General features: G+C 38.2%; 1 protein-coding gene across 3 annotated transcripts in view; it reads left to right on the forward strand.

Moving 5' to 3' along the window:
* Positions 1-27,500, forward strand: part of TSHZ1 (teashirt zinc finger homeobox 1) — a 55,057-nt gene that overhangs the window by 11,489 nt on the left and 16,068 nt on the right. The window contains exon 1 of one of the 3 annotated variants that reach the window (XM_065832377.2): positions 5,226-5,382. The exons of the other annotated variants lie outside the window; for them this stretch is intronic. Coding sequence (XP_065688449.1) covers positions 5,358-5,382 — 25 coding nt within the window. The 5' untranslated portion in view covers positions 5,226-5,357. Of the gene's footprint in view, positions 1-5,225; positions 5,383-27,500 lie in introns of those variants that run through there. 3 annotated transcript variants of the gene reach the window in all.

The raw sequence follows: 27,500 nt of genomic DNA on the forward strand, positions 1-27,500 counted from the left end.
TTGGTTTCACACGCAGCTTTTTTTTTTTTTCCTGTTCTTCTCCCCCCCGCCCCGTGTAGCATTGTTCTTTGAATGTACAAAGTGAAAGGTAAAGGTAGTGAGTGAAAAGAATGGATGCTCTCCAGGCTGGGCCTGATCTAAAGACCAAAAGAAGTATATGAAAGAGTATGCCATTGACTTTCATGGCATAGGACTTGGGCCATGATGTCTCATAAAATGTAGTCATGTAGCAGGGTTTTTTTTATTATTATTTTAAAATTGAAAAAGAAATTATTTATTAGTTGCAAGTAACCTCTGTGTGCTGATAATTCAATGCAAAAGTGTGAACATGAATTTCCAACATCCAGTTTTCAACTGCTAGTGGGTTGTTTTTGTTTTTTAAGTAAGAATGTCTTTAAGTGATTTATAGCTAGATAATCTGAAGATACTACAATAGACGGAATAAAAGAAGGAGCTCTTTGCAAAATGGTTAATAGGCCTTATTGGCAAATCATCACTATTGCAAGGGTCGTAGTTACAGCTCAGCTTTAAAGTATATGAATTTAAAACCTAACTATTGTGACTAATATTTATTTCAAAGTAGAGAATGTGTCACAGCAGTAGGGCATCCTGTTATTAAGGCAGTAAACTCTTGCTGTAATACTTTTTGGTATGAGGTTGCTGTGCTCAAGTTGCCAGCTATATAGAAGTAACACTGAAACATGCCTTTTTTTCGGCTCTGTCTTGCCTGTAACGTGTGAAATGACTGGTTCCCGGGAAGAGCCATATGGACAAGTTGTTCCGTATTAAACTACTACAGCATAACTCTGAGCTGACCTCCTATGCTATGAAGTCTCTGGTTAAAACATCAGTTTTAAAGACTGTTTTCAATTCTGTTCTACTTTTAAAATCAGATAAGTCAAGGCATGGCTCTTCCAAATAATGTGTTCTGGTTGGAATTTCTTAATATGAAAAAGTTCAGAAATCCTTACCTGCTCTTCCATCACTGCGGTGCTGATGCTTTGCAAAGACCACATCTGGGTCTTGCTCTATTTTAAATGCGCTTTGTGCTGCATGCGATTGCATACTACATTACATGATTCGACCATACATTTTTTTTCTCTCATTGTGCCAGCTTATACTCCAGATCTTAATTTCACTGAAGGAATTTGCATAGATCCCAGTGACTTCAAATATAAGAGTAAAAGCTGCAGAGGAGTCATGTTAATGCAGGCATATTTGTGCAGAAGCTGATACACGGCCAACATGTTTTCTTCACATTTCCTTTCTTTTTTGCCCTCAAAGAGGCACCTGCTGCTGCAAAAGGACACTGCAGTAGCTTCCAAATCAGAAATATTCACTCTCTGCGCTTACAAAAGATTTTTTTTTTTTTGGTACGTTGTAGGTTACAACTTAAAAGCTTTTCTGAAATCAAAAATAAACACAAGAATTGTATTTCAGGGTAATCTTTTTTTGCCTTAACAGCTGGTAGGTGAAAGGAAAAATGCCTATGCATTTTCAAAACGAAATGAAAAAACAACCTTTCCTGTTAAGTTTTGTAATTTAAATGGCCTTTATTCAGGGAGAGGGAATTCCCTAGCCTCAGTTTATCTTTACCAGAATATCAGTAGCTTGTGTTTTGTCCTTTTTGTTTTGGTAGTGTTTTCCAGTTGAAAAGAAGAGTGAACTCCCAGTCCTCTGCCTTTTCCAAACCTCTAGTTTGTAGTTGTACTTATCATCAATATTGCAGGCCCTGACACTCTGCAGCACTGTCACTGTATATACTGTGAAGGCAGTAAAAATGAGCACTAATCAATCTTTCAGGGAGAAGCAATGAGCATTAGAAGGCCACTATCCTGTGACTAAACACACCCCTTTTATGGAGTGTTGGTGCTAATAAAGGACAGCTTATTACTGAGGCAGAGACCAAAGCTTGGGTGAGGTCAACCATGACTGGCAGTCATCAGTCATTCTTAATGATACTTTTTCCCGTGCTTTCTAAGGGATTCTGAGCAGAGTGCAAATCATTCGGGGTCATCCATAGTTCATGTACCCACAGATGGCAAAGGTTTTGAAAGACTTTAGTTTAAACTTGGGTTGGTTTTTATTTTTTTAAATGTTACTCAAGTAGGCAAAAAAACTCAAACAAAACAGATTTTTCCTCATGTGGAATGTTGTATTTTCTTTCACTGTAATAGATGTTTTACACACTAGAGTGCTTGTGCATTATAAAGAACTACATAAATTTATTTTTATGACGTCTGTCTTCTTTAATTATTACCTTTGATGTCTATTGGTGACTAAAGAGAGCTTAACAGGATTTCTCTCCCTTCTTAAATTTCGCAAAGTGAAACTCAGCCAGTCCCTGACAGATGTCTGTTCCTCACCTTCAGGATTATTTTATAAATCCCTTTCTGATGAGCGGAAGTGTCAAATCAAGGACAGGTCATAAAGTAAAAGTATAAACCTTTTAAAAGGAGACCTTGGTAATATATAAACATTTTGCACACCATCTGAAATTTTATGGACTTAAAAAAATGATATTTTAGCAATAGGAAGGCAAAACTTTAAAACACCAGGCGCTGTACACGTGTTTTTAAATACACACTGTTCCCTTGCTCCTTATCTTTCTTTCCATAGTCAAATTTTACATATATTGAGAAAGTAGCTGTACTATCTGTAGGGGCTGTCACTGAAGTTTGGGTTTCAAAGGGTCTCCCTATTTAATTTACTTTGAAATTTGTGCTTTTTTCAGTCGTTGTTTTTAAATTCCTCAATTAAGCACACTCTGCACCACCTTGAAGTTAGTGAGTGGGTATATTGCTGCTGTGATCTAGACAACTGCTGTCATTTTGAGCTGGTTGAGATTACCTCAGTTTTTAGAGGCAAACTAACAGTTCCGCTCAAGTAAAATCTCAGATTAACTGCATCAGTTTTTGAGTCTGCTGACAAGTCCACACCACCACATAAAGAAATATTTTACTTTACAACAATACATTATAATGTAAAATCCTGATGGCACGTTGGAGGATGAGGGAATGTACGTGGTTAAACGTGCCTACATACATGCACAGGAATGTATACAGACTTTAAAAATGGGCTATAACTGGTGGTGTAATTTTTAGAGTTACAGATTATTTCCTTTTTATTTTCATTTTTGTACTGTTAAAAAAGCCAAACGTGTACAGCATGTGTAAACTGAAGAATGCAGTTTCACTTGATTAACATTAAAAGCTCATTTGTTTCCTAGTATGTGTGTACAGCACCAAACACAGTAGGACCCTGTCCCATGTACAAACATTTATAAGTTTCCATATTTTGTAGTATAAAGTAGTAATGTGTTGGGAGGAAGGGGAAAAAGGTAAATAATTTTTTAAGAGGTCAGAGGTTGTTTCTGCAGTGTTTTTGTGGCTGGGAAAATGGTCTGATAAAGTCCATGATGGCTGATGATGTGAACGCCTACTTTCCTCTTTGGGATCTGTGTCCTTTTTGTGTCCTGTTTAAACACTTGAGTCAGTTGTGTGATACTGCAGTTAGACATCATGTCTGAGACTTTGGGAGAATTAAACAAGTTATTCATGAACTAGTGTGAAATAGAAATAATCTAAATAATAGAAATAATAATAGAAATAATCTAAAGTGTATGGAAATTACCGATGGAGAAACAAAGATGTGTTCTAGCTGATAACAGTGCTTGTTAAGGCCTGATTCAGGAAGGGGTTGTAGGGCTTTTGTGAGCCCCCATCCTAGTGATGCTTTCTGTTAGTTTCTAGTGATTACACAACGAATGCTAGAAAGCGGTGTACCTGGCCTGAAGACCCTGAACCAGCAGCTGGCTTTGTGCAGTCATAAGGATGTGCCCATTTAAAGCCCATTTCTAGTTCAGGACCTGAGGCTACGATTCATTCAAGAAATACTTCTGTTCTCTATGTATCAGATGTAACTTTTTATTTTCAGTTATGCAGAGTTCTGGATGGTGAGGAGGAGGCATGAGAGCATCCACATGGTGAAAGATGGTGAAAATGAAACTTCACTAGTGAAGAGGGTGAAACTCACATCCTGTGTGATTTTCACCACTGGGTTGAAGGCCTCCAGGAAGCCTAAGCTAGCGTTTTAGGTCAGTAGAACCTGTTGGAGTGGTATTTTAGTGTAACTGGTGCCAGTTCTCTCTCTGGTCAGGGGATGAAAGTCACCTTTGGGTTCAGTGTCCATCATGTTGTTCTGCAGATAGAGGATAAACAAAAAGCAGAGCTATTTGGTGATTGCATCTCATCAAGGTGATATGCAAGTTCAGCCTTTCGCGTAGGTGCAGTGCTGGTTTTAGATACTGCATCTCTTCTTTCCCCACCCCTCTCCCCCAGTGTTTTTCAGATGTTTAGTTTTTTTCTTTGTATCTGAAATCCTTTATTTTGTCTTTACAGTCTGGTTGAATAGGAATCGTTTAGTTTATGCAGCTTTGTGCTTTTTCGCTACAGCTTGTATCTGCATGAATGTGTTGCAGCCTGATGCGAGTTCATTCGATTAAATAAAATGCTTAAATTGTAATCCGTGCAAAACGATCATATTTGAAACACTTGATGTCTCGGTGAGAATCCATTTAATAGTGATCAGATTTAAATGATTTAACACAGTGGTGGTGGTGGGAGGTGGGGGAGGGAAATACAGTTTTGAGACATTCCTGTATATAAAAAAAAGATTAAACCAAATTCAGATATGTCTCTCTCCCCCCTTCTCTCTCTCTCTCTTTAAGCAGTCAAAAGATATACTGTATCCCCAGTGAAAGGGCGCTTTCAATCCAGTTATCCACTTTACCCAGTCTCAGTTTCCAGAACCTTCCACACCCCCCTTGGTTAAACCACTAAGCCTTTGATTCCTTCCTGATTACACTATGCAAGACATCTATCAAACACTGTCTTATCTGTTTGTAAGGCAGCTCAGGCCTCAGATTTAAGTCATGGGTTTTGGCTACAAGTTGGAGTGTGATTAATAATTGACTAATGTGGCTTTTATTTATCACAGGCTAGCACATTTCACCATTACCGAGTTAATTTATGTTAAGTGTAAGCTGTCGTTCAATCTGTTTTTCAACTTTTTTTTTTTTTTTTTTTTTTAATCCTAAGTCTATCTTTCACTTTTTGAGAAACAAAATCCTTACACAGGGCACAGTCTTACTTGGTGCCAAAAAGTTGATTTCCTTTTCAGCGGAGCCATACATCACCAGCCCTCCCAGCTGCAGTGTCAGCCCCTGACAGAATGACATGTGTCATTTATCAAAGGGGCCAGGCCGGGCCTTGGGAAACGCACACGACAAAGCCTGAGAGAGTTCATTTCGCAGTCCCCTCCTACCCTCTGCGAGCCTCTTGCCAGGAAAGCCTGTGATGTTTCTGTCTTCGCAGCATTACTGTAAGTCCTTCAACCTTCACAGAATTAACCCTCACTGCCTCTGCTGCCGCCGCCAGCCCTCCCCAGCACCGCTGGGCCTCCCCCGGGGAGCCGTAATGCCCAGGTGCCATGCCGGCCAGCCGGTGTGTGTGGAAATAACGTGCTCTGGGCTGCTCCCTTATTCATTCCCCGCTCCTCCTGGAAAGGAAGACTTTTTTAAAATTTTTTTTTTTTTAATCCCATATATTGTATACTATAAGAATTAAAGTCCTACGTTTTTCTACAGCAAGACAAGGTCAAAGACATAAAGAATAAGGTAATAAAGCATTTCAGTTGTGAAAAAAGGGTAGCCACTGTCCTGTGCACAGGTAGAGATTTGTGCTTCGTGTGAGGCAACGAGCGAGATGGAGAGGGACTCTTCTTCCACCTTCCTGTTTAAATTCTCCTTTGGGTTATTCTGAAACCATGTGCTGAAATAAATATAGCAGGTAGTTTCTCTGTATGCTACCTGCAGAGCACCTGTGTAGAGGAACTGAACTGGTAGGACTTGCCACACCTCCCATGAAACTCTTCTATCAGCAGGAGGGGGCAAGATGAGGAGAAAGAAAAGTTGATAGCATTTAATGGGGAAAAAAAATCCCCAAACCTGAGATGTCACTTGCACTGGATAGTTTTATTTCCGTAATGTAGTTGCCTCAGTCCCTCAGCCTAGGAGATGACAAAGGAGTTAAAGCAGAAAATAATCTTCTGTCAAATGAAGAAGAACATATTTTTGAAATATAACGTTTTTGCTGAAACAAAACTTTTGTTTGCATGCGTGTGCGCGAGTATGTTTTAAGTGGCTGAATTTTACATCTTGATCATGTACAAAGAATGTGAGAAAGTTATTGTCTCCTCCCCTTCCCCCACCGAATCACTCTTTGTACTTTGCATAGTTCGTACCACGCTGAAGTTATTTACAGCATCAGATATCATTTAAAGAGATATCTAAGGAGACTGTAGCCTCAGCTAGGAACTTTCCAGAAAGGAGTCCTATAAATTAGCCATTGCTCAGGAGTGGCTGTTTTCTAGTCAGGGCTGGTCCTTTCATTTGTCTACATAAGGCTAATTTATTTTTGCAGCCAGATGTGGGCTGACAGCCATCACTCAGAGCTTCCTTCCCCCACTGTTAGGAGGTCGGCAAAACAGTCACGTTTCCCATTTTACAGAATCCCCATCAACATTATTGAAGATGGATGTATCTTTAAAGCAAAGATTGATTGTGGATATCGGAGTTATGGTGTCATTTATCATAGTGAATATTATTTAGACTTGGATTGTACAAGGCTGTAACTTGAGACACAGCCAGGGGAGGGACAATCTGGAAACGAGGATCCATGAACTTTAATGGATGGATGCTTTTTCAAAGCTCCACTCACTATAGCATGATTTAGTTTTCTTACAGAAAGGAAACAAGCATTTCAGTTTTAAAGGGCCAGCATGCCATCTTGTCCTCTTTAGCGGGTCCTTCACGGAGGCATCTGAGACTTAAAGCTAAGACAATAAATAGAGATTGTGTCTGAATGTTATATGTATGTAAGTGCTGTTATGCTAAACATACCTAGGTGCACTTGAGACTCTTGTTTATGTGAATTACACTAGTTAGGTTCTCAACTGAAGGAGTGCTGTGGCTGAATAATGCAAAATATTGATTATAGAATGCTGTGATCTGAAATTTGAGAAGCTCCAAATAAATTGCATTAGAAGTAGGATTGTTACATGGCCATGTAAATCTCTGCTGGGAGAGACAAAGAGCGTCTAGTAAACTGCACATGTACTTGGTGGAGCATCAACTTTCTTGGTTGTTGAGAAATGCAGCAAACCTCAACAGCCTTGTGCATACTGTGCTTACATTCCGCTTTTATGAAAAATTAAAAAAATCAGAATCTTGCAGGTGAAAACGTACCTCATATTTTCAGACTACATGTTTTAGAAAACTGCTTACAACCTGCTGAAAATCTGAAAGCATGGTTCATCTGAATGTTATTTCTGATCTAGTACCATGAGCATGCCAGCGTGTTTCCTGAATTTATTAGAACGTTTCATGCTTTGGAAAATGACTTTTGATTTTTTAGAAATGTATTAACTTGAATTCAGAAAATGCTCAATTGACTTAAGTGGAGGAGGAAGTTCTTGAAACCGGTAGCATAAGTCTGGATACAGTGCGAGCAGATGTCAAGCATGTTTCCCCCACATGTTCTGACAGCTCAGTCCCAACTTGAAACTTTCTTCCCTTGGCATCATTTTCCCAATTACTTTATCCAGGTAACCACCTGCTCCCCAGCTGAAGTTGCTTATCTTCCATTTCCATCTGATTTCTGATTTCCACTGATACTTTTCATTTCCCACTGATACAGTGTTTGGAGTTCTTTTTCATGCCTCTGAGCATAGCTTGGATCTCTCTTGACCTGCTCCCCTTCAGTGGCTTATGTATCACAGTCTAGGAATTATGGTATCATGCAAAAAAATTTATTGGACAGCAGTTTATTCATGTGTGCTAACATGTATCTAGTAAGAGGAAGGTACCTCTTATCACACTTGTCTCTGGTGAACTCCTCACATACTAGTATTTAAGGCAACACTTCCACAAGGATATATTAAAACTTGCACCAAACTATCTCCCCCCTTTTTTTTTCTTTTTCTTTAAACAAAACCAGAAATCATTTTGCTGTCATACACCAAATTCAGTATGAGGTTTCATATGAATAGTCAAGCTCAAGAGTTTTAAAAAAATGCAAACAATGGAAACAATTATGAACATCTGTTTTTGAATGCATATGTATTCTGTACATAACAAACAGAGAAATCCTATTATCTAGAACAATGAAAGGGAATTTCCCTTTCTGTCTGAACACTCTCTGGGAGGAATATGGCCTTCCATTTAGAATCATGATTTGGGGGCTTTGAATTATTGAATTATTTTTTTCTTCTATTAATGAGATGAAAATGAAGATATATTTCCTTTTTTTTTTTTTTCCCTTTTTTCTCTCTCTTTTTTTTTTTTTTAATTTTCTCCCTCCTCTTTCTTGTGGTCTAGATTTCAGTTTCAGGGACACTAGTATAAATCCTGATAAATCTATTTTTACACCTGTGCAGCTGAGATCACAATGCCTCTAGGAAGGCCTGGCATATTTACTTATACATAAAAACTATTTTTCTCTTGCTTGAGAAACATACAAAATGTCTTCAAAGAGGAAGCAGTTTATCAAATTCATATTAATCACAGCATCAATAATGTTGACCGGGGTCAAGTCATTACACTAAATATATTGTAACCATTATTAATGCATGTAGCCCAGTGCCATAGCTATGATATAAGACTGCTGTTTCCTGATTAAAAGCTGTTTGGTGATGCAGAGATTCAATACAGATTCTCCCTGCCTTGTGGTGACTGACAGTAGCTTCTGGTATTCTGCTTTCTTCTGACAGTGGAGTATATTAATATGAACACACCTTACAGAGGGGGCTACAAGAAGTGCAGAATGCAGAAAACAAAAGTGTCTAATTTCAGCAGCCACAACTGTGCATCCATAAGGCAGCCAAATTTATCATGGCACATTATGGAGTGCAGCAAATGTCATGAAAACCATTGTTTTTTAATTTTTTTCCCTGAGAGTCTGAATGAGGTGATTTATGGTAGTTATCCATCTTAAGGGTCATCCATCAACTTTTAGTTGCTAGGCAATCAAACCAACAGCTGTTTGCTTTGAATCAAGCTGGAAAGTTGTCAGTCATCACATGCAGGTATGACCTTAGTGGTTAAAAACATTATCATGCATGCAAAATTAAAGAGACAAAGTCCTCGTTCTCCCTCTCCTGTAACTTGCTTCATTACTTTCCATGAGTGACACAGGTAGCATTAGCCCCAAGCTTCTGTTTAAGGCAATGCTTGGAAAGATCCCAGTGCTGGAGATGCTACTCATTGCATCACAGAAACAGTCGTGTGCTCACATGAAAGTTTTTTTGCATGGAAACGGGTTTTAGCAGGGCAGTTTCTCATGTGTGACATCCAGTTAAGTAACACAGATCTTTTTGAACTCAGTCACGTTGGCATGTTTTGAGTCAAGAGAAGATCTCGAACAGCAAAACTGTTGTAAAAGGCTACAGTTCAGCTGATCAGGTGCATGTCTCACTAAATGCTCATTTACTAAAATGGTGCAAGATGTAGTGTAAACAAGGCTAGGACACTGTTACTGTTTTACCAGCTCCCCTTAGAGTGAGGCTAGAGGACACAGTGGTGAAACCTCCTGAATTATGCATACACCGTACCAACCATGTTTGTTACTACAAACAGAGCACTTTGTGATTTGGAGGCACTATGTTTGACAGTGTAAGGACAACCTAGATGTAATATGAGGACATGAATGTTTTTCTATTCCTTGCTTCTGGTCTTCTGTTGAAATCACTTGCAAGGAGTTACCCTTCCAATTGTTATTTGGGTCTATTGACCACCATTCCCTGTTAAGCGACTTTGAAATGACAGACACATAAGTTGGATTCTGCAAAGGATTCTAGAAGACACTGAAGAAGGTTGGAGGTAAAATGTTGAAGAGACAACAGTGCATTATTTGATAATAAATGTATAGTTCCTAACTTGCTGATAGTTCCTCATACCTGAAAACTGCATGCATTGCCAGTGCTGTAATTTTGAGCCACGGAGCTGGTGGTGGATTGACAGAGATGTAGCAAGTTGCTAGAAATGCTCTGTGCAAAAGTCCAAAGGGAAAGGGAAGTGAACCATTTTTGGGAAGAAGCTGCCTTTAAGCCATTTTTACCAGAGGTAGCCAGATGACTACCTTTACCTATCGATGAACTGTTTTGAAGAACTCAACCATGAGCTGCAGCTGTTGAGGTGGAAGTGTCCTGCAGATAAAATGTTTGTTACCATGGGTTTTTCTGAGACCTCAGGCCTTTCTTCAGAAGCAAAAAGACCAGGCATGTTGCAGACACAGACACAGTTGCAAACCCGAGGCCAGTCCTGGTGAAGATGACACATGGTGGTTGTCAATAAATCTTACTTTGCCCAGATGATATTTCTTATTCTGCTAACCTGTGTGAAATAGTAATTGTCTTGTCTTCTCAGGGATTCTGCTATGTGCTAACTAATCATGGTAAGAAAAGACTCTGTCCTCATTTTGATAAATCTTTTATAATATTTCAAATTTTATTTACATAATTACCCAATTGTCTTTGTCCCCTTAACATCTTTGACTTTCATTTGTGTATGAATTTGGCTGTGCACCTATTTAGGTGTCACTTAAGCTAACAGTGAACAATCCTCTGCCCTTGAAACCACTGTGTCATTTGTGCGGGCTCTTGGTGGGCCCCCGTTCACATAACATCTGAGCACCTTCCAAGTGTTAATGTAAAATATATGTGCAAAATACTCCTTGTAGTGAATGCACTGATGGGTGATAACCATTTTCATAACATTCTTGCCATCGTATTTTCACTTATCATGTAGCTCACACCAGGTGGCTTGTTAGCAGTTGTTAATGAGTTTGTTGTAGTGTGGGAGGTTCCCAGGTTGAGAGCTACACTTGCAGTGTTGCTCCCTCGCTTGGGCTGTTTCCAAGACTTGTGTGTGTGTTCCTAATGTTATTTTAAAACACTTCTAACACTTAATTTTGTTCTCCACAGAAACATAGATGCAGAAAATGTGTGAACCAAAGCTATCTATTTCTGTTTGTCCCCTTAAAAAGAAAACCCACACCCTAATATTCTTTCCTCCCATCAGAGTATTACTTTCTGCATGTCTTCTCAGTAAAATAGATTAGTAAGAGTGTAAGTCCTAAATGGATCTCCTGACATCTTTGACTCCCTTCCATTTACAGCAAGCAAAGCCTGCTTTTCTACTCTATTTTTTTAAGATAGTAACTACTATAGCTGTGGAGAGGGAAAGCTGATGTAGGTTTTACAGGAAATTTAAGGAGAAAATGATCACTTTGGGACAGATAGTAGTACCCTGTCAAGTATTATCCCATCTGCAGTAGAGTAATGAAACTCATAGTGGGAAAAGGTGGCAGAATCAGGCTGTTTGATCAGGTTTAATCTATGAAGTGCCTCACCTAGTCCTTTAACCTTAAGTATAGCTCAGTATGTAATCCACCTGTCCACATCGCCAGAGGGACAAAATGAAGAATTTAGACTGCTGTTGAACAGAAGGAATTTCCATAGTGGATCAACCTAATGTTACAGTGATGACACGTGGTAATTTGATAGTTACCACATAATAATAGGAACAATGCTGTACAGACAGTACTGGGTAACTCCATTGGATGCAATGGTAATTACATCGCAACTCACTGACGGTTAACACTTTGTCGTCTGATTATTGTGCACTTAACTTATGTCAGTGATGTAATTAACACAGGTGCTTCTGCAGTTGAAGTATATCCAATAGACTGTGTACTTCTTTTTTTGACTCCTTGGCCTCTGTATTTACAGGGTGGTTGTATTCTGTGTAACTTGAAGAATTTTTAATCAACCTGCAAAGATGAACCTCTTGTTCTTCTGAATTTTGGTGCTCTCCAGAGCTAATGAATTTCCTTCACTGATGCATTCCTCAGAAGGGAAAAAACAAAAAAGGAAAAAAAAAAAAAGAAAATAAATTTAAACAAATTTCTAAAATTAGCCTTATTCTCATGCATCTCTGGCAGTCCTGCTGGTGTCTACTACATTTAGTTGTACTGGAATGGAATGTTAGAATGAAGTTAATGCTCAAATTATAAGATTGTGATTGAGTAATGTAGTGGGAATGGCTTTGTATTCAAGACAACTGGAGCGTCAGATACACTTGGATGGTTTTGCCTGGTTTACTTGAATTAAAGGTAGCAGATCACATGAACATCTAAATCCTGCATTTTCTTGTTAGCTAGATTTCAAAAATGTCTCCAGCTTTGTGTATAAGTTACATTAATATATTTGTAAAATTGCTTTTGTTATTTTTGGTTTGAGAAACAAGCATTTTGTTGTCTAGAGGTTCTGAGTTATGATCAGAGCCTATTCAGTTAGGAAGTGTGTTGAAGCACTGAGCACAGACTCTACCCCCAAAATATACAGTCATGATGAAGAAGGCTAATATGGAGTAAAAGGTAAGGAGAGACACTATAAAGGTCAAGTCTTGCAGCAGACTTTGTAGGGCTGGGAGTATAATGCACAACCCATGACACTTTGTTCAGTGCTCTGTCCCTCACTAAATCACCCCTTTCCCTCTAGACTAGGCAGTTTTCCACTAACTTACATTTCCACTGATAGCCCATGATAAGCTGCTTTTTTCTCATCCTTTCTTGTAAAGATTGTCACTTGTATGTATTCCGTATGTAGCATATGATTTATATTGTATTTTTTTTACGTGACATCATACTTAAAGAATAGTTCTTCATTCAGACTTTTATTTGCTTCATTCAAGTTCAGGTAGATGGAGTAAAAATTTAGGTGGATGATCAAATAAACACGTCATCTAACCCATTATCTACTTGAGACAGATAAATTTTATCATTAATCTTTTTTCCTTCTTTATGTAATCAGAAGAATCTGCTTTTAGGAGGTTCCCATTTTCTAGCAGATCCTGGTGCAGTATGATTCCCTTCCTTAGATAAGTGGCCCAGTTCTTCAGATTAACTGTTTGGTTTACATGTGGGAAGTCCTCCTGAATGTGCTGTACTTGCAACTTAACTTTTGCTTAGATCAGATACATCTTCCAAGGTTTGTCCCTTTGCACTGAATTTTCTGTATGGAAACGGCACACAGAAATAAAACGTTAATATGTAGAAACAGGACTGAACCAGAAGCATCCATGCAATTCTTTGCACTTCAAAAAATAATCTAATTCTTCTTCTGACTGCTCCTACAGTGGGTTTCTAGACTACTGAATACTTCTTTTAGCAGTTTTAGGGAAAATTCAGCAAATTGTATAGTCTCTGTAATCCTCTTCCTCAGCATAGTGCCACCCTGCCCCTTTCTGTCTTTCTGTACTTTTGATTGATTGTTGCGTGTTTGTATTTTGTATGCATCTTGCCAAAGCCTTTTGAGTTTATGATGCTGGAAGTGCTTCAGTGCATTTACTGAGTCCAAAAATGTTGGAAACGTAACAGTGAAAACTTGTTACTACCACCACCGTTTTGCTGCTGCCCTTCTGGTGAAGGCTACCACTACCACAGCAGTGGGGGTTACCTCTTCTGTCATCAAAAAGAACACCTCTCAATTTCTCTGCTGCTCCTATGCAAAGTCATAGCGTGGATATGCTTTCACTGTCAGTCTACACCAGGTTCAGCTAGACTTGTTCTTAGAAAGGAGCAGGGTGTTAGCTACCCCTCTTTTCACAAACTAAATGCAGTTCATTGGAAGTGCTTTGTGCCTGAGCACCACTGTGGCTGCTCTGTAAGCATATAGCAAAATGTTCTGAAGTGATGCATTTCCGTTAGAATCCTGCTGTTCTGTAGTTAGAGATGTAGTCTTTGCCCAGCATGCTAGCATTGAAGTAGTTCAGATGTCTCTTGGTACACAAGAAGAAATTAAAGCACCAGCAGCTCATCCTGTCAGCCTTCATCTTTGCCTAGCATGCTAAACCTCTGAGGAGACATCTTTTCCTAAATTTCCCTGCTTACCAAAGAGAATTGTCTCAAATAATTTTGTTTTCTTCTGGAAACAAGATGACTTGGACTTTCCCTAAACCAATCTTTCTCTCTATGCTCTTGATTCAGGAGCACCAGAGATCTGCTGCTTTGCTGCTCTTCCTGCCACTTATTTTTTTCAGCAGTTGAGATGCCAAGTTGTACAATCACTGCGTACGGTTTCAAGGATGCAGTAATAGGTGGCAAGCTAAGGAATGGAAAGGCAGATACAAGTGCAGCTGTGTGGTGGGAAATGTGCTGGAGAGCATTCATAGTGTAATCCCGATGTAATCTAAGGCTAAGCGGCTACAATCAGATTTCTTTAAGTTTTCCCTGTGATATATTCTTGTCATGAGTTTCCTCTGTGAGAAAACAACCTCTAGTATTCTATTCAGAGACAGTGGTTGCATCTTCCAGTGGTTATGTTCCTCGTGAGACAGCGGACAAGAGTTCTTCAAACGTGTGGGTGAAGCTTAGGTGATTTCACATGTACAAAAATTGATTCTTTCTTTATAATATATTTTGGTGAGACCCTTTTTCTTGTTAGGAAGTCGGTACCTTGGCCTCACATTTTGCCTGTTTTCATTGACCTTTCCCAGGCATAATTCTAGTTTCTTCATTAGAGTTGACCATGATGAACAAGTGGATAAAAAAAAAGAAAAACGAGGCTTCCAGAAGTTCTCCATGTTGTCTTCTTTTCCTATTTTCTGTCTGAGCTTCTGGGGTGTATTATCTAGCCTGAGAAAAGCTTGTGCGTGTGCATGTGTCTATTTATGTGTAATCAAACCTGTGAGTAAAATTGTGTAGGGTGGTAGTAAAACATCTGCTTAGTTCAGTGTATCATGAAGCACAAGGCCAAAAGCTGAATAATTCTGCTTCTTGATAAAGGTGTATATACAACCACATGTATCCTAGGGAAATTTTATTGCCTTTTTAAAAAAAAAAAAAGCTTTTGCGGGATGTAATGGGAAAAAAAAAACAACCTTCCTCCATTCTTATTTTCTTCTGAAATGGCTCCGCTACACAAGCCAGGTCAATTTCAGGGCTCTTGCTCAAGTTTGCTGAAACTGCTGGTTGAGACTAAGGAAATGATAACATTTATGAACTTCATTCCTCTTAGTTATGCATATGCAATTTGGGGTACCTCATTTGCAGCCGGTGGATTCACAGCTGCATTCGTGTCAAACCCGTGGAAGCGCAAACAGAATCAGATTTACAGGATCTTTGAACTCCTCAGTGATTAATGAAATTCTTAATTCTGAAAGTGTGACAGGAGGATAATCTCGATAATATTTCCCCCTGCTTTCTGTGGATGGAGGGATTTGAAGCTAGCAGTGGAAGTTGGGGGTCCTGACCTGTTCTATTATGGCAATTCAGTTGTTAGGCCTGGAATCTCATGAGTAAATCCTGTCTCATTTCCCGCATGGACCTGTACCTCATGCTTCTGGAGCATGCTAGAAAGTTAAACTGTACTTCCACCACTCAGAGTCTGGCCAAGAACCAGAATATTCCCTTATTTTAAGCTACTCCTAAAGGAACACTGCCACTTCCTGGTGCCTTATACATTGCTCTTGGAGGCTGGGAATTAGAAGACCTGGACCCTGTTCCCGTGCTTTGCCTTTTGCACTTGTAAAATGAAGTTAGCAGTAGATGCCTTTCTGTGTTACAGATTTTGAGATTTACTTACAAAAGAGCATAATGTAATTGCCAAGATGACAATTTTTTAACAGCATAGAGTGGCTAAGAAATTCAAGAAGGTGGTCTCTGTTTTTTCCCAATAAACCTCAGTGCGGAAAGAGATACTGCCTATATTGCTCTTTACTCTAGCAGCTGCTATATATACCAGTACAGATATCACGTCGTTTTTAGACAGATATGCCAAGATCTCGTTAGATACCAGCTCATCAACATGTTTGAGGGTTTAGGTTCCAGAATAAAAATTAGACATATAGGTAACTACTGTGGTAGGTCTGGCCCTTTGTTAATGGTTGGTAACATGGTCTTATTTTAGAAACCGGTGGCTGTGGTTTTTATTATGTGCCTTATGACCAGCCGTGCAACTGGGATTTTCAGGGCGCTTTGTGATTTGGAGTTTAGTGAGAGCAAGTGAGTACAGACTGCAATTAATAAGTTGTGAAGAGACTGATTGTTGCAGCTGAAATGGTGAACTGATGTAGTTACCCAAAAAAGATTGGGAAGCAGTGACCTAACTGTCACCCCATGGAGAATGAAGCTGGTCTTAAATTTGTGAAATATCCCTGTTTTACAACACTGACTATAAGAAAGAATTCTGTTAAAAGTTAATGGAGGAGTTCCAATGGAACCCTATTAGATTCTTCCTCCATTAAATGACTGATACAGACTTTTAATGGATGTTTTAACTAGGCATTGTTATCAAAAGGACTATTGCACAAATTAAAACCAGGCCCATAATCAGTGAAGAGAAGCTGGATTTACTCCTCTGCCTTTGGCATGGGGGAGCCTGTGTGTGTTTGTGTGTACAACTGAAGGGATGGAGAAAACAGAGAAGGACAGGAAAATGGTAGAAATATTAATTAGAAGAGAGAAATGGAACATTACATTTTCATAAACATACTAAAGTTGGCCAGTAAAAATATTGTATAGGTAAAGGACGTGAGATATACTTAGATTATTATCTACTGTGCAAATCTGGGACAAGGGGAAGACTCCCCTCTCAAGAGCTGCAGTAGTTCTCCATTTAATGATCTAGTTTTGGATAATATTTTTATGCCAGCCTGATCCTGCAAATACTGAGTGTCTGGAACTTCCATTAAATTGAGTGAGAGTTGAGGAGTGGGCTTGCTTCTTGTAGAGCCTGCACGTCATAAGCTCATCCAGTGTGATTCTCATCCTGAGCGTGTGGCAGTACCTGTTCATTCTGAATATGAGGCCACAATTTTGCACAGCTGCAGAAAAAATAGTTTGTGGTAGAATCAATATAAAAGGTACTTGATTTGGAGCTATCTCGCGTCTCCTGCTATGGTGGCAGAACTAAGTGTTTACATGAAGAGTAGAAGATTTGACATTCTGTTTCAAACTAATATGTTGGCTTGGTGTTACGATATTTTAAAGTGTGTTTGGTGGGTTTATTTTATTTTATTTTAAGGCATGAGGGAAAGAGTTTGCTGTTTCTGAAGGTAAAGCCTGTGAAATTCTGGTTTCTGACTTTCTTTTGCTTTCCCATGCAGCCTTTCTGTAGTGCCCCTGCAATGACCTCCTCTCTAACCTGGATAGATTACCCATGAGGGGTCATTTGGTTTCCATCCTTGTGTAGCCATGGCCATCTCATTTAAAGGAATCTCGCCACACAGCTCTTTAAGTCCCCTTCGTGGTACAGTGACAGTTACATATTCTGTTAGTAGATGTCATCTTAGTTATTTTCCTGATCCTTCCAGTGAGTGAAAACTGTGTTTAAAAAAAAAACCCTGAAACAACACAAAAGGAAAACACAGCAAGGTAAATCACTGCTGTCACTCCATGTCCCATGTGCAAACAAACCGCAGATGTGGGGCAGTTGCTGTGTTTTTGTTTGGATGTCTTTATGAGGGGGAAACAGAAAAGTGAGGTTTTTTACTGTTCAACCAGAACCAGCTAAATTTGCATCACAGAGCAGTCATAGAGATAGTTGCTTTCTGCAAATGAGTTTTGCTTTCCTTGCTGTTAGAAGGCCCTGGGTGTAAGGCTCCCGTTTTACCTCCTTGAGTACTTCCTATTGAGATGCTTTAGTATATCTCAGTGTTCATTCTGTCCTGCGTCAGTCTGGGACACTATCACGACAGACTCTGTGATCTTGCTCTCTGATATGTTCCAGTGTATTGCCAGCTCCTAGCAAATCTGCTGGTGCATTGCTGCTGAAAAAAGGAAGGTTCAAGCCTGGTGATGGCCCCCTTGAAGACCTTGGCACCTAGCCTGCTTGAATGTCACAGGCTTCTAGCGGGGACTGTCAGTTACATGCAAATGGTTTGAAACGCTTTTGATTTTGTGATGTGGGTTATTGACCACTAGAATAAGAACATCTGAGCTTTCTCCTCTTGGTTGTAGTAAAACCTTCAGACTTGGCATAAACTGCAGTTTTTTTGGAGAAGGGGAAGGCTAGATCTTTCTTCTCTAAGGCACTGAAGTGGTTTAATTGAAAGAACAATTTGATTTGCTGCTGTAGCTGCTGCTACAGTAAAATAGCTTGGAATGCTAGCAAATTTTTACTTCTCTCACCCAAACCAAGGATTTAATACTGGCAGGTGAACTTCTGAAGGCTGCTATCAAGTATACAGAGACAATAACTGTCTTGGAGGTGGAACTTTGTCAATATTTTTTGCCTTGGGCCAAAAAACATTCACAATAATGGAGTGCTAAAGCCCTGCTCAGAAATGTTAGAGCTAGAGAAAGGGGAATTTATTCCAAGTTTTAGAGTGCAGTATTTTGGTAGCATGTGTGGTTTCTTAATCATCCTTATGTTGAAGCATCAACCATCAAGACATTTGGGGGACACCTAAAGGCACTTTTTGTTTTGTAGGAGCTGCCCTTATACTTGAGGCCATGCAAAACTGGCTACATTACTGGCCTTAATATTATGTTATCATGCATGTTTGAGCCAAAATGCCCTATCTTGTTCCCTGTGACCCATGCAGAGGATTATTTTTATTATTAAGTATCCCTAGTGGGACAGGGGAGAGAAAATTTCAAGTTGCTGAGAAATTAAATAGATGTTTGCGAAGCTGCTTTGCCTGTTTCTTTCTGAAACGATTTTGAGATGATAATCATAAAATGATTCAGAGAATAGATAATAGAAGCCTCTTGGGATTGTTCGTATAACATGAGTATTTTATAATGCCATAAATAGCAAGCCAACTAAGCTCTTATAAACTTATTTTATTAATGCACATTGATTTATAATTACAATTATTAAGCCCAGGAATACAGACAAATGCTTGTTGTTTGGAAGCAGGTAAACAATTAAAGGAGTAGCTCTTAGCTACAGGAGGAGAACTCTCTGCTCCCAAGTGTGCCAGCCCCAAGGTTAACTTTCCCCCTGTTACCACTCCTAGCTTTTAGCAGTGTCTTTGATTCCAGCGTATGAATGCAGAAGTATACAAAAAGGGACCATGTTAGATTCAGCTGTTTTCAGTAATCCGCAAAGAAATACCAGTAGATGGTATTTTCCAAATTAAAATAATAATAATGAAAATATAAACTAAAAATATATATAAACTAAAAAAATACTTTTAGATACTGATCTTTCTTTTCCTTAAGTCTTTTGTATTTTTAGATCAATTGTAGGATGAGAAGATTGTGACCATGAGTGACAGTCAGCTTTCAGATACACAGGGGAGTTCACTCTAGAACTCCGTGGCGTTTTCTTATGAATAAAATGGGCATTATGCTGTAAGGATCTTGTATGGGAAATGTTAATCCTGCCAAATTTTGGTGTCTGGTTTATGGCTGTATGAAACATCTGGAGGTCTTTTGGCGGTAAATGTAGCTACATCCAAAGAGTCAAGAAGTGCATTTTATTAGATGTCCAAGGTTTTCTACTTTAAAGGTAGCTGAGTGTGTGTCATGAATCTCACTGCCTAGGTATAGCTTTCATAATATGCACAGTATTGTTCGTTATTCCTTAAGTCATATAATATCCACTAATGCAGTGTTGGATTTTTCTTCAGATAGAACCAAGTCATAAAAATTAGATTTTATTTTCCATTACAGCTGCAAATTAGTGTCATGTATATGTATAGTATTTTCTGTAAGCAGGTGTGTGGGGGATTAAAATAGTTTTTGCAGCTAACCTGCTTGTTTACCATCTCCCAGCTAAGTATTAATATTCTTATCATTACTGCTGAAAAATGAGTATCCTCTGTAGTTTCATGACCTCTTGTATTTTAGTATTCTAACATACTTACGAGGTTCCCTGTTCAAATAAATTCATGTTTGGATCAGAAAACACAAACCCTCATGGATTTGCATTTTGCCGTCCGTGCACTTGATAATTTTTATGAAAAGACCAAACAGGAAAAGGCAAAGCCTTGAGGTCTCCCCTCACATTTTAGCGAAGATTTAACAGCAGGATGACATAGTGAATAAGGGCCAGCTTCTGTGATTTGCTCAGTACCTCCTATGATTTACCCTTGGTGCCAGTAAAGGCAGGCAGTATTTTGCAGAGGATATGCATCCCATGGTAGGAGCAGGTCCTAAGAGTTTTACAAAACACACTGCGAAGCAGCAACAGAAGTTGTAATCTAAACAAAACCACACTTTTCAAAATAAAAGGAACAAACATGTTTTAGATTGTAGCTTTTTTTGGAGAGTTGTTTGTTTGTGGTGAGGTTTTTTTGTTTGTTTGTTTGATTGATTTTTTTAAATTGCAATAGCTGATGTATATGCTACTTAACCATCCTGAGCAATACTGAGTAAGTCACTCAGCCCTCACCAAAGAGCTGGGGACCCATCCAAGCTGCGCTGCCTGTACTCCAGAGCACGCTTCTGTTGGTGAACAGTGTTCCACTGCAGGCACTGGGTGAGAACTGGCTTTGCCCCGGCAGCTGGTGGGAAAACAGTGTCCGATAATGCCTGTCATGCTCCTCTCCCTTACCTGTAACCTCACACGTTCGTTTCCCTACATTGTCAGTGCATGTATTCTGCACTGAGGAGTACATAGATGTCGAGATTGTACTATTAAAATGAAACAGTATTTGAGCTTTTCAAACATGAACTAACAGCTGATGAAAACACTTTTTCTGTTCATTTGCTTTAATGGTCTCCACAACCATTGGAACTAAAATAATTGTACAAAAGTCTAACATTTCCTTTGGAACAAGGAGGTGATTTTCCTCTTTCTTCTCTCTCCCTTCACATAGATGATCTTAAACATCTAGGGCTAGGCAGCTCTGAGGAAAGCTGTTTCACAAATGTTTGTGTGGCACAGATTTTTTACATTACTGCATCTCTTATCCTCTAACCTTGTATCATTTTTTTGCCTGTTTAGGGGGACAATTGATGGGTTAAAAAGATGCATTTAGCGGGCCAAATTCTTTCATCTCTTTCATCTCTTATACCCATGCTATGTTCATGAGTTAGTACCTGTGTTAGTAAATACAGAATTGGATTTTGCCTTTATCTGTTTTACTTTATGCATTTATTTTTGTCAAAGCATATTGTGTTTACTCACAGGTGTTAGTTCTTGTAGCAATAATTTTTCTTCTTATTTGGTTTTGGTAGCTCTATGAACATTTGCTTGCATACAGACAGCTTGCTCCTGTTGTTTCTCCCTGCTCTCTTCCAGATATTAAGTCATATGAGGAAACAAATGACAGCATGTTTTTGTGGTATTGCTTTTTGGTTAGCTATTGATGTACTTTCCACAGGTGTTCTATATGATCAAAAATGTGACTAAACTGAAATAAGAGAGATCATACATCCACAGGGGATAATGATTTCTGGCCATAGTGCTAACAGTAATAATACTTAACCGGAACACAGTAAATAAGCATGTAAGTTAGGAGTACTCGATGTCTGTTCAGATGTCTGTTCAGGATTGGGATTTGTCTCCTTGTTCAGACATGGCTACACTATAAAAATGTTCGAGCATTAATGTTCTCCTTGGTATTTGATTATACTGTCCATAAACCTCTGAGAAACATCGCCTGCTGTAAAGTCGATGAAAAACAAAGATGGGATTAAAGAAAACCCCGAGCTCCTTCAGCAATTTGTGCTTGACTCCAACATTCTGCATGTTATTTCTCTACAGAAAGGCTCCTATATGCATCTAACCAAGAAAAGATACTTCCTTGCATAAGTGCATACACGTGCTGTGAGTTTCTTATGTTCGAGCAAAGGATTCTGGTTTGATTCAGAACCTTTCACCGGCCTAAGCGCTGACTACATAATCAATGGGGAAGTGAGACTTTCTTAGATTGAATTAATTCCCAGGTTTATCTTTGCTGTTATCGATTAATATTTTGTGATTAATATGTAACAGTGTTTAAAATGAAATAAAATGCATGAAATTATAGTAGAGACATTTTTGGTAGGCATTATAGCGTTTTAATGTTAATCTGAAGCAATTAAAGGCCAGATCTGAAACAGATGAAAGCTCTCAACGTCTCCAGTGTTAGGAGACAAGTTAGTAGAAAATGATTTCTGAAAAAAACACAAGCTATTGATTGTGTTATTTGTGAGCATGGTTATTATGAACATCTTAAATGCTATTCCATTTTCCTGTCCTTAAAGCAAATACACAAACAAAAACACAGACAATATGCAGGAACTTAGTGCTGCTTTCACTTAACGATGGTCTTTCATTGGAGCCTTTTTGTGGTTAGAGTAACGGAGCTGGGGGTCATGGCACATAAAATAAAAGCTATGAAAGGGCATGTCTTTTGAAAAAGAAAACAAAAAAGTTGTAAATAGAAGACAGTACTGAAAATTAAAATGATAAACTGAAAAATATTGTGATTGAACTTTTTTTGAAAATGCAGCTAAATTGCTGCTATTTAGACTGCAGCACAGTGACTTTATTTGGGGGAAGAAATGTGAGGAATTTTATTCCTTCCCATTCCCATTTGTTTCCTGGCATCTTCTGTTGATGTTTTTCTCTATTTTTTCCATTATTATTTGCTAAATATATTATGACATTTTATTTACGTTGGTCGAGAGCTTTGAGACCTCTGTGTGGCTTTGCCATTCTAGCAATTTCACAAATAAATCACTGATCATTGTGCAGGGACATCACAGTTTACATGAAGAAAGCATTATTTTTATGGTAGAAGAAGCAGGTTTATACTGGATAGTTGGATTAATACATTAGTAGGTATGCATACAGAAAACACCTGGTTGTAGCTTTCTTTTTAATTAGTGCTTAGTAGTTTTTATTAAAGCAGTGTGTTACGAGGGATTTTGGAAGTACAGTGGTGGAATCTACATTATTTGAGAAGACATTTCATTTTGGGGACATTATTTCTGCATGTGTAAAATAAGGATACTTTGTTTGTCTTTTGTTAATTTCCAGATAATTAAACATTATTATCTATTTACCAATTAATAGATGTGATCTGTTTACAATATCAAAGATGTATATAAAGCACCCAGCTATAGCTGAAGCTCTAATTAAAATACATCATTGTTTGTCATGATTTTAAGGCGAAAATTAAAAAGCGTTGCCAAATTAATCTTCAATCAAGAGTTCATTAATTAGCTAACCTTCTGTAAATGGGCTACAGTTTGATGACAGCTCACTAAAGGACCATTTAAATGAATTCCTGATTGTTATCAATCAGACAGGGGAAAAGAATTAGATTTGCGGCTCTTTTGCAGTAGTTCCTGCAAACATTTCTCCAATATTTAATGCACACAATGGATGTTAAACTATTTTAAAGTGATGAATCCTTTTTATTACTGTCCCAAACTCTGTTACTTCTTGCTGTATATCAAAAGGAAAAGTATAATGCTGCCAAGGTTTCATGATCCTGAACAGAATATTGCAGAGAAATATGCTTTATAACATAGTAATAAGCAGTTGCTTGAAATAACATCGTAACTTTCCATGAGAAAAACGTTTTGAACAAATTATTGATTATATAATAGTCTTTAGTAAAATTTACTTTGCTTCTGTCATGAATTTTAAAATATGAGGCCTTAAGTGGTCAGGTACTTCAGTTGCTTTTGTGCTGGTAACATAAAATTTCGGGACCTCTAGACTATCTGGAAATGTCTGCCCTGAAAGTGAGAGATTAAAGATGTTAGTGCTAAATTGGGATGTGTTTCTGTGTTACTTTATTGCATGTAGTATCTATCCAGACCCATCACAAAGCTCAAAAAAGAGGTTTAGAATGGATTGTAGAAATTAATACATGATTTGGTGACTCCTTTTGTGGTAAATAGGTGGCACTGGGAATTTTCTTTTTGCATGGATTTAGTCTATATGTATGCCTTTTGTGGTTCTGTGTGAACATGTGTTTTATGAAAAGTATGGTCAAAATAACAGGCTCTATTTACTCTTGCCAAAAGTTCTCCTTCTAAACTTTGTATAAACACACATTTAGTTAACATTTGGGTTGGTTATCTTCTTAGTGAAATAAAAAGGTTTGAATTTTTTTGGTGAATAGCTGCAGTTATTTAATCAGTAGATTCATATACTCAAAACTCTTTGAAATGAAAGTGTTAATTAAGGCCAAGAAAGATTGCATGTCAAAGCACTAAGTGACATATGCATATTATAGCATCTCAAATGTCCATGAATTGAACAACCATGGTGATCTTTTTCTCACCCATATAAATATTTCCATTTGTTTTGTATTATATATACTGGCATTATTAACCAGTTATCTGTAACTGATACCTTATTCTAAGTTATTGTAAAATATGTACCCATCTTGTTTGTGTAAATGGTAGAAGTATGTTAAAATACAACTTCAGCTGAATTTATATTTTTCTGACCAGTATAGCATTGTACATTTTTGTTATCATCTGCCATGAGACAGTAACCTTGTCCAGCTCTGCTACATCTGTTAAGTCTATCCTGCCAATTAAACCACAGAGCTGGTGTGCATTTTTTTCTTAGTCAAGGTGTTTATATCAACATTTCACACAGATACAGTAATCCAGTGTGATGGAAAATCAGGGTTTTTTTTCCACTCTGCTGATTTGCATATGCATGTCAAATCTAGCTATGCCATTTTTTTGTGGTACTGAGGAAAACAAAATGACCTTTACTCAAGTTCTTAATAGTGGAAGGTTCTTATGTTCTGAATTTTCAGGTGGTGGGGGGAAGAGCCTGGAAGAGCGAGCGTTTGCTGATTACGCCACTGATGCTCGCAACAGTCTGATACAGTCTAATACACTAAAACTCTCTATGCCTTCCTGTTATAATTGCATCTATGCTCAAGGCTACTATAGTTAGGCTACATTAAATCTCATTGTCAGTCAGGCTGCATAAGGCTCAGGAAGCTCACGGGCTGGAGCTGGGCAATGTGATCTTCCTCAAGAGCAACTTCTCTCGCTGCTACTTGCTCATCTCCTCACAGACTGCGACATTACTGTGTACATAATGGACACCCCTTACATAAATTATGTAACTTGATTTCTCCCCCTGTCTGACAGACACAATTTGCTTAAAAATAAATATGAGCCTGGTAATCTAGGTTGCCCATTCTCCTTTTAGCTAACTGCACGTTATTGTATTGGACAAAAATAAAAAGCAAAAAGTCACTAATTCGGTCATCAGCCAAAATATAACGCGCATGTAGGAGATGGGTCATGTACACTTAACATGTATGAGAAAATATAGGAGCTTTCAACAGGGCTTCTATCAAAATAATTATCTAAGCAATTATCTGTGCTATTCAGCTAACTTTTGCATGCGATGGTGTTTCTGTGCTTTTGTGTTCGTCAACCTTACTGCTTTGAGTTCTCTTAGGAACTATTAGACTGACAGTTTTCAAATTGTGCAGAAAAGACAAAGAAAGAGAAAAGAGCTTTTTATAGAAAATTGTGCCTTTATTACAGGTAGTTAATAAGTATTAATATCATAAAAAAATCAATGGGTTAAACGCAGTTGTATGATGTTAACTGGTGCACAGATTTCGATCCTGTGCTGATTGCCTGCATTTTCAGGAGGTCGTCTTTAAGAGTCTCAACACTGCAGTTGTTTTCCTCCCAACTGCAATACCACGTATGAAAAAAGGAAGGACAAGCAAACCCTGACGTGCCATGCTTGCGTGAATTTTGCAAACAGTATTTCTGATCGTGTAGATTGATACAAGCAGGAACATAAACAAACTGTCCCTGAAGCGTGCACTTCAGGATCATTTTGTCATTCAACTCTACAGTAATAACAATAATAATGATAATAATAATAATAATTTTAATGTGATGGTTTGCCGGCTTCTGTGTGTGTATCAAATGAGATATGTTTTAATTCTTGGCTGTTCAAAGGATACTTACGTATGGCGATGAACCACCTAGGCTTCAGGCAATAGTGTCCGTCGAATTTCGTGTAGAGACAGAAGAGTACATACTGATGATTGTATACTTCAAAAAGACAGAAACTATTTTATTTTGTGTGAGGATTTGTATTGTTCTCTGTTGTCTTATGTGAACCTGTTTTCATTTTAAGAATGTGGGCTTTGTCTAGCGATAACCTTTGTATTATGGAAAGGGAAACCTTGCAAGGAATAATAGTCTTTTATGAAAAAGTTTGCTGCTCTGTTATGGCGGTTTTCTTTTAGTGCATCATGGGTGGGGAGAGGAAGACAGCTCATAGGTGGGAAACTCCACTAATACATTTATATTTAGTGGTTTCAGCCTCCTTCTGGGTTACTGGCAAAACCTTGAGAAAAGTAAACCATGTGCTTTTGTACTGTCATATTTGATTTGGACTATATTCTCACTGTTGTTTGAAGCTAACATGAAACGCAGTGTCTGCATGACCCATTTTAGCAGCCCATTATCATAATTTCACTGTCGTATGGCCACTGAGTTAATGTACTTACAAATGACAGAGAAAGTGTGTTACATGACCTTAGGGTTTTCAAAAATTAAATGACGTAGGAGGCCGTATTTCAAAGAATTGTTAAAGAGTAGGGTTTTGGGGGGTTGGCTTTGGCTTTTTTTCCCCCCCCTTACCTTAAAGTGCCATAGCTTGTAACAAGAAGAAAGTATCTTTATTGCTTGACACACAAAAATGCTAAAAGTTGAAGTTTTTCAAGCTCTGGATTTTAGCCATTAGCTTAATAATTTTGAGTAATGTGGAAGTCTAAATGCAGTCTATTTAAATTATTTTAATTATTTTTTTCATTGTCATTTGTCAATGTTCCTGGTATAATTAAGTTAAATTGTCTTTTGTATTTATTTATTTTGCTGGGAGTGGATTTTTTTTTTCTTGTTTGATTGTTTGTTTCTTTATATGGTGTTTTTTAAAGGAATTATTTTGAATGAAAGTGGCAAAGCAAGTACGTTTCCTGGATTGGCTGCAGTCGGGCTATCTTATGGTTGATCACGTGATGTGACAGTGCTGGGAATCATTTTGGTTTGAAAAATAATCTTTTTAAAAAATGGCTTTCTTAATTTGAGTTTAAACCAGATCTGAATGTGTTTCTTAATTTAAGCAAGTGACATTGGCATTTTATCAGTGCGCAGTGTCCCCATACTTCCCAAATTTTATGGTGTCATGAACTTACATTGCTAAAGCCCACCATAGTGAGTGATTGATGTTCCTTTCATCACAGAAGGGGTTACATTGAGGGTAAACCACAGTGGCTATGATATATATCCAGTAAATGAGGAAACGGCAGGAGAAACCACAAACATGTAGTCCGAGTGGCATATCCTCACCTTTTCCTCATAAAGTTAGGTATTGAAACCAACTGCCTTATCTTTCCCTTACCCTTGTGAAGTTGGAAATCCTGTAGGCAGCACTTTATTTGAAAGGCTTCTCCGTGCTTCTGCTGCTTGGACTAGAGTTTGTACACACAA

This window comes from Patagioenas fasciata, chromosome 2 (genome assembly GCF_037038585.1).
Source record: "Patagioenas fasciata isolate bPatFas1 chromosome 2, bPatFas1.hap1, whole genome shotgun sequence".
Lineage (NCBI taxonomy): Eukaryota > Metazoa > Chordata > Aves > Columbiformes > Columbidae > Patagioenas > Patagioenas fasciata.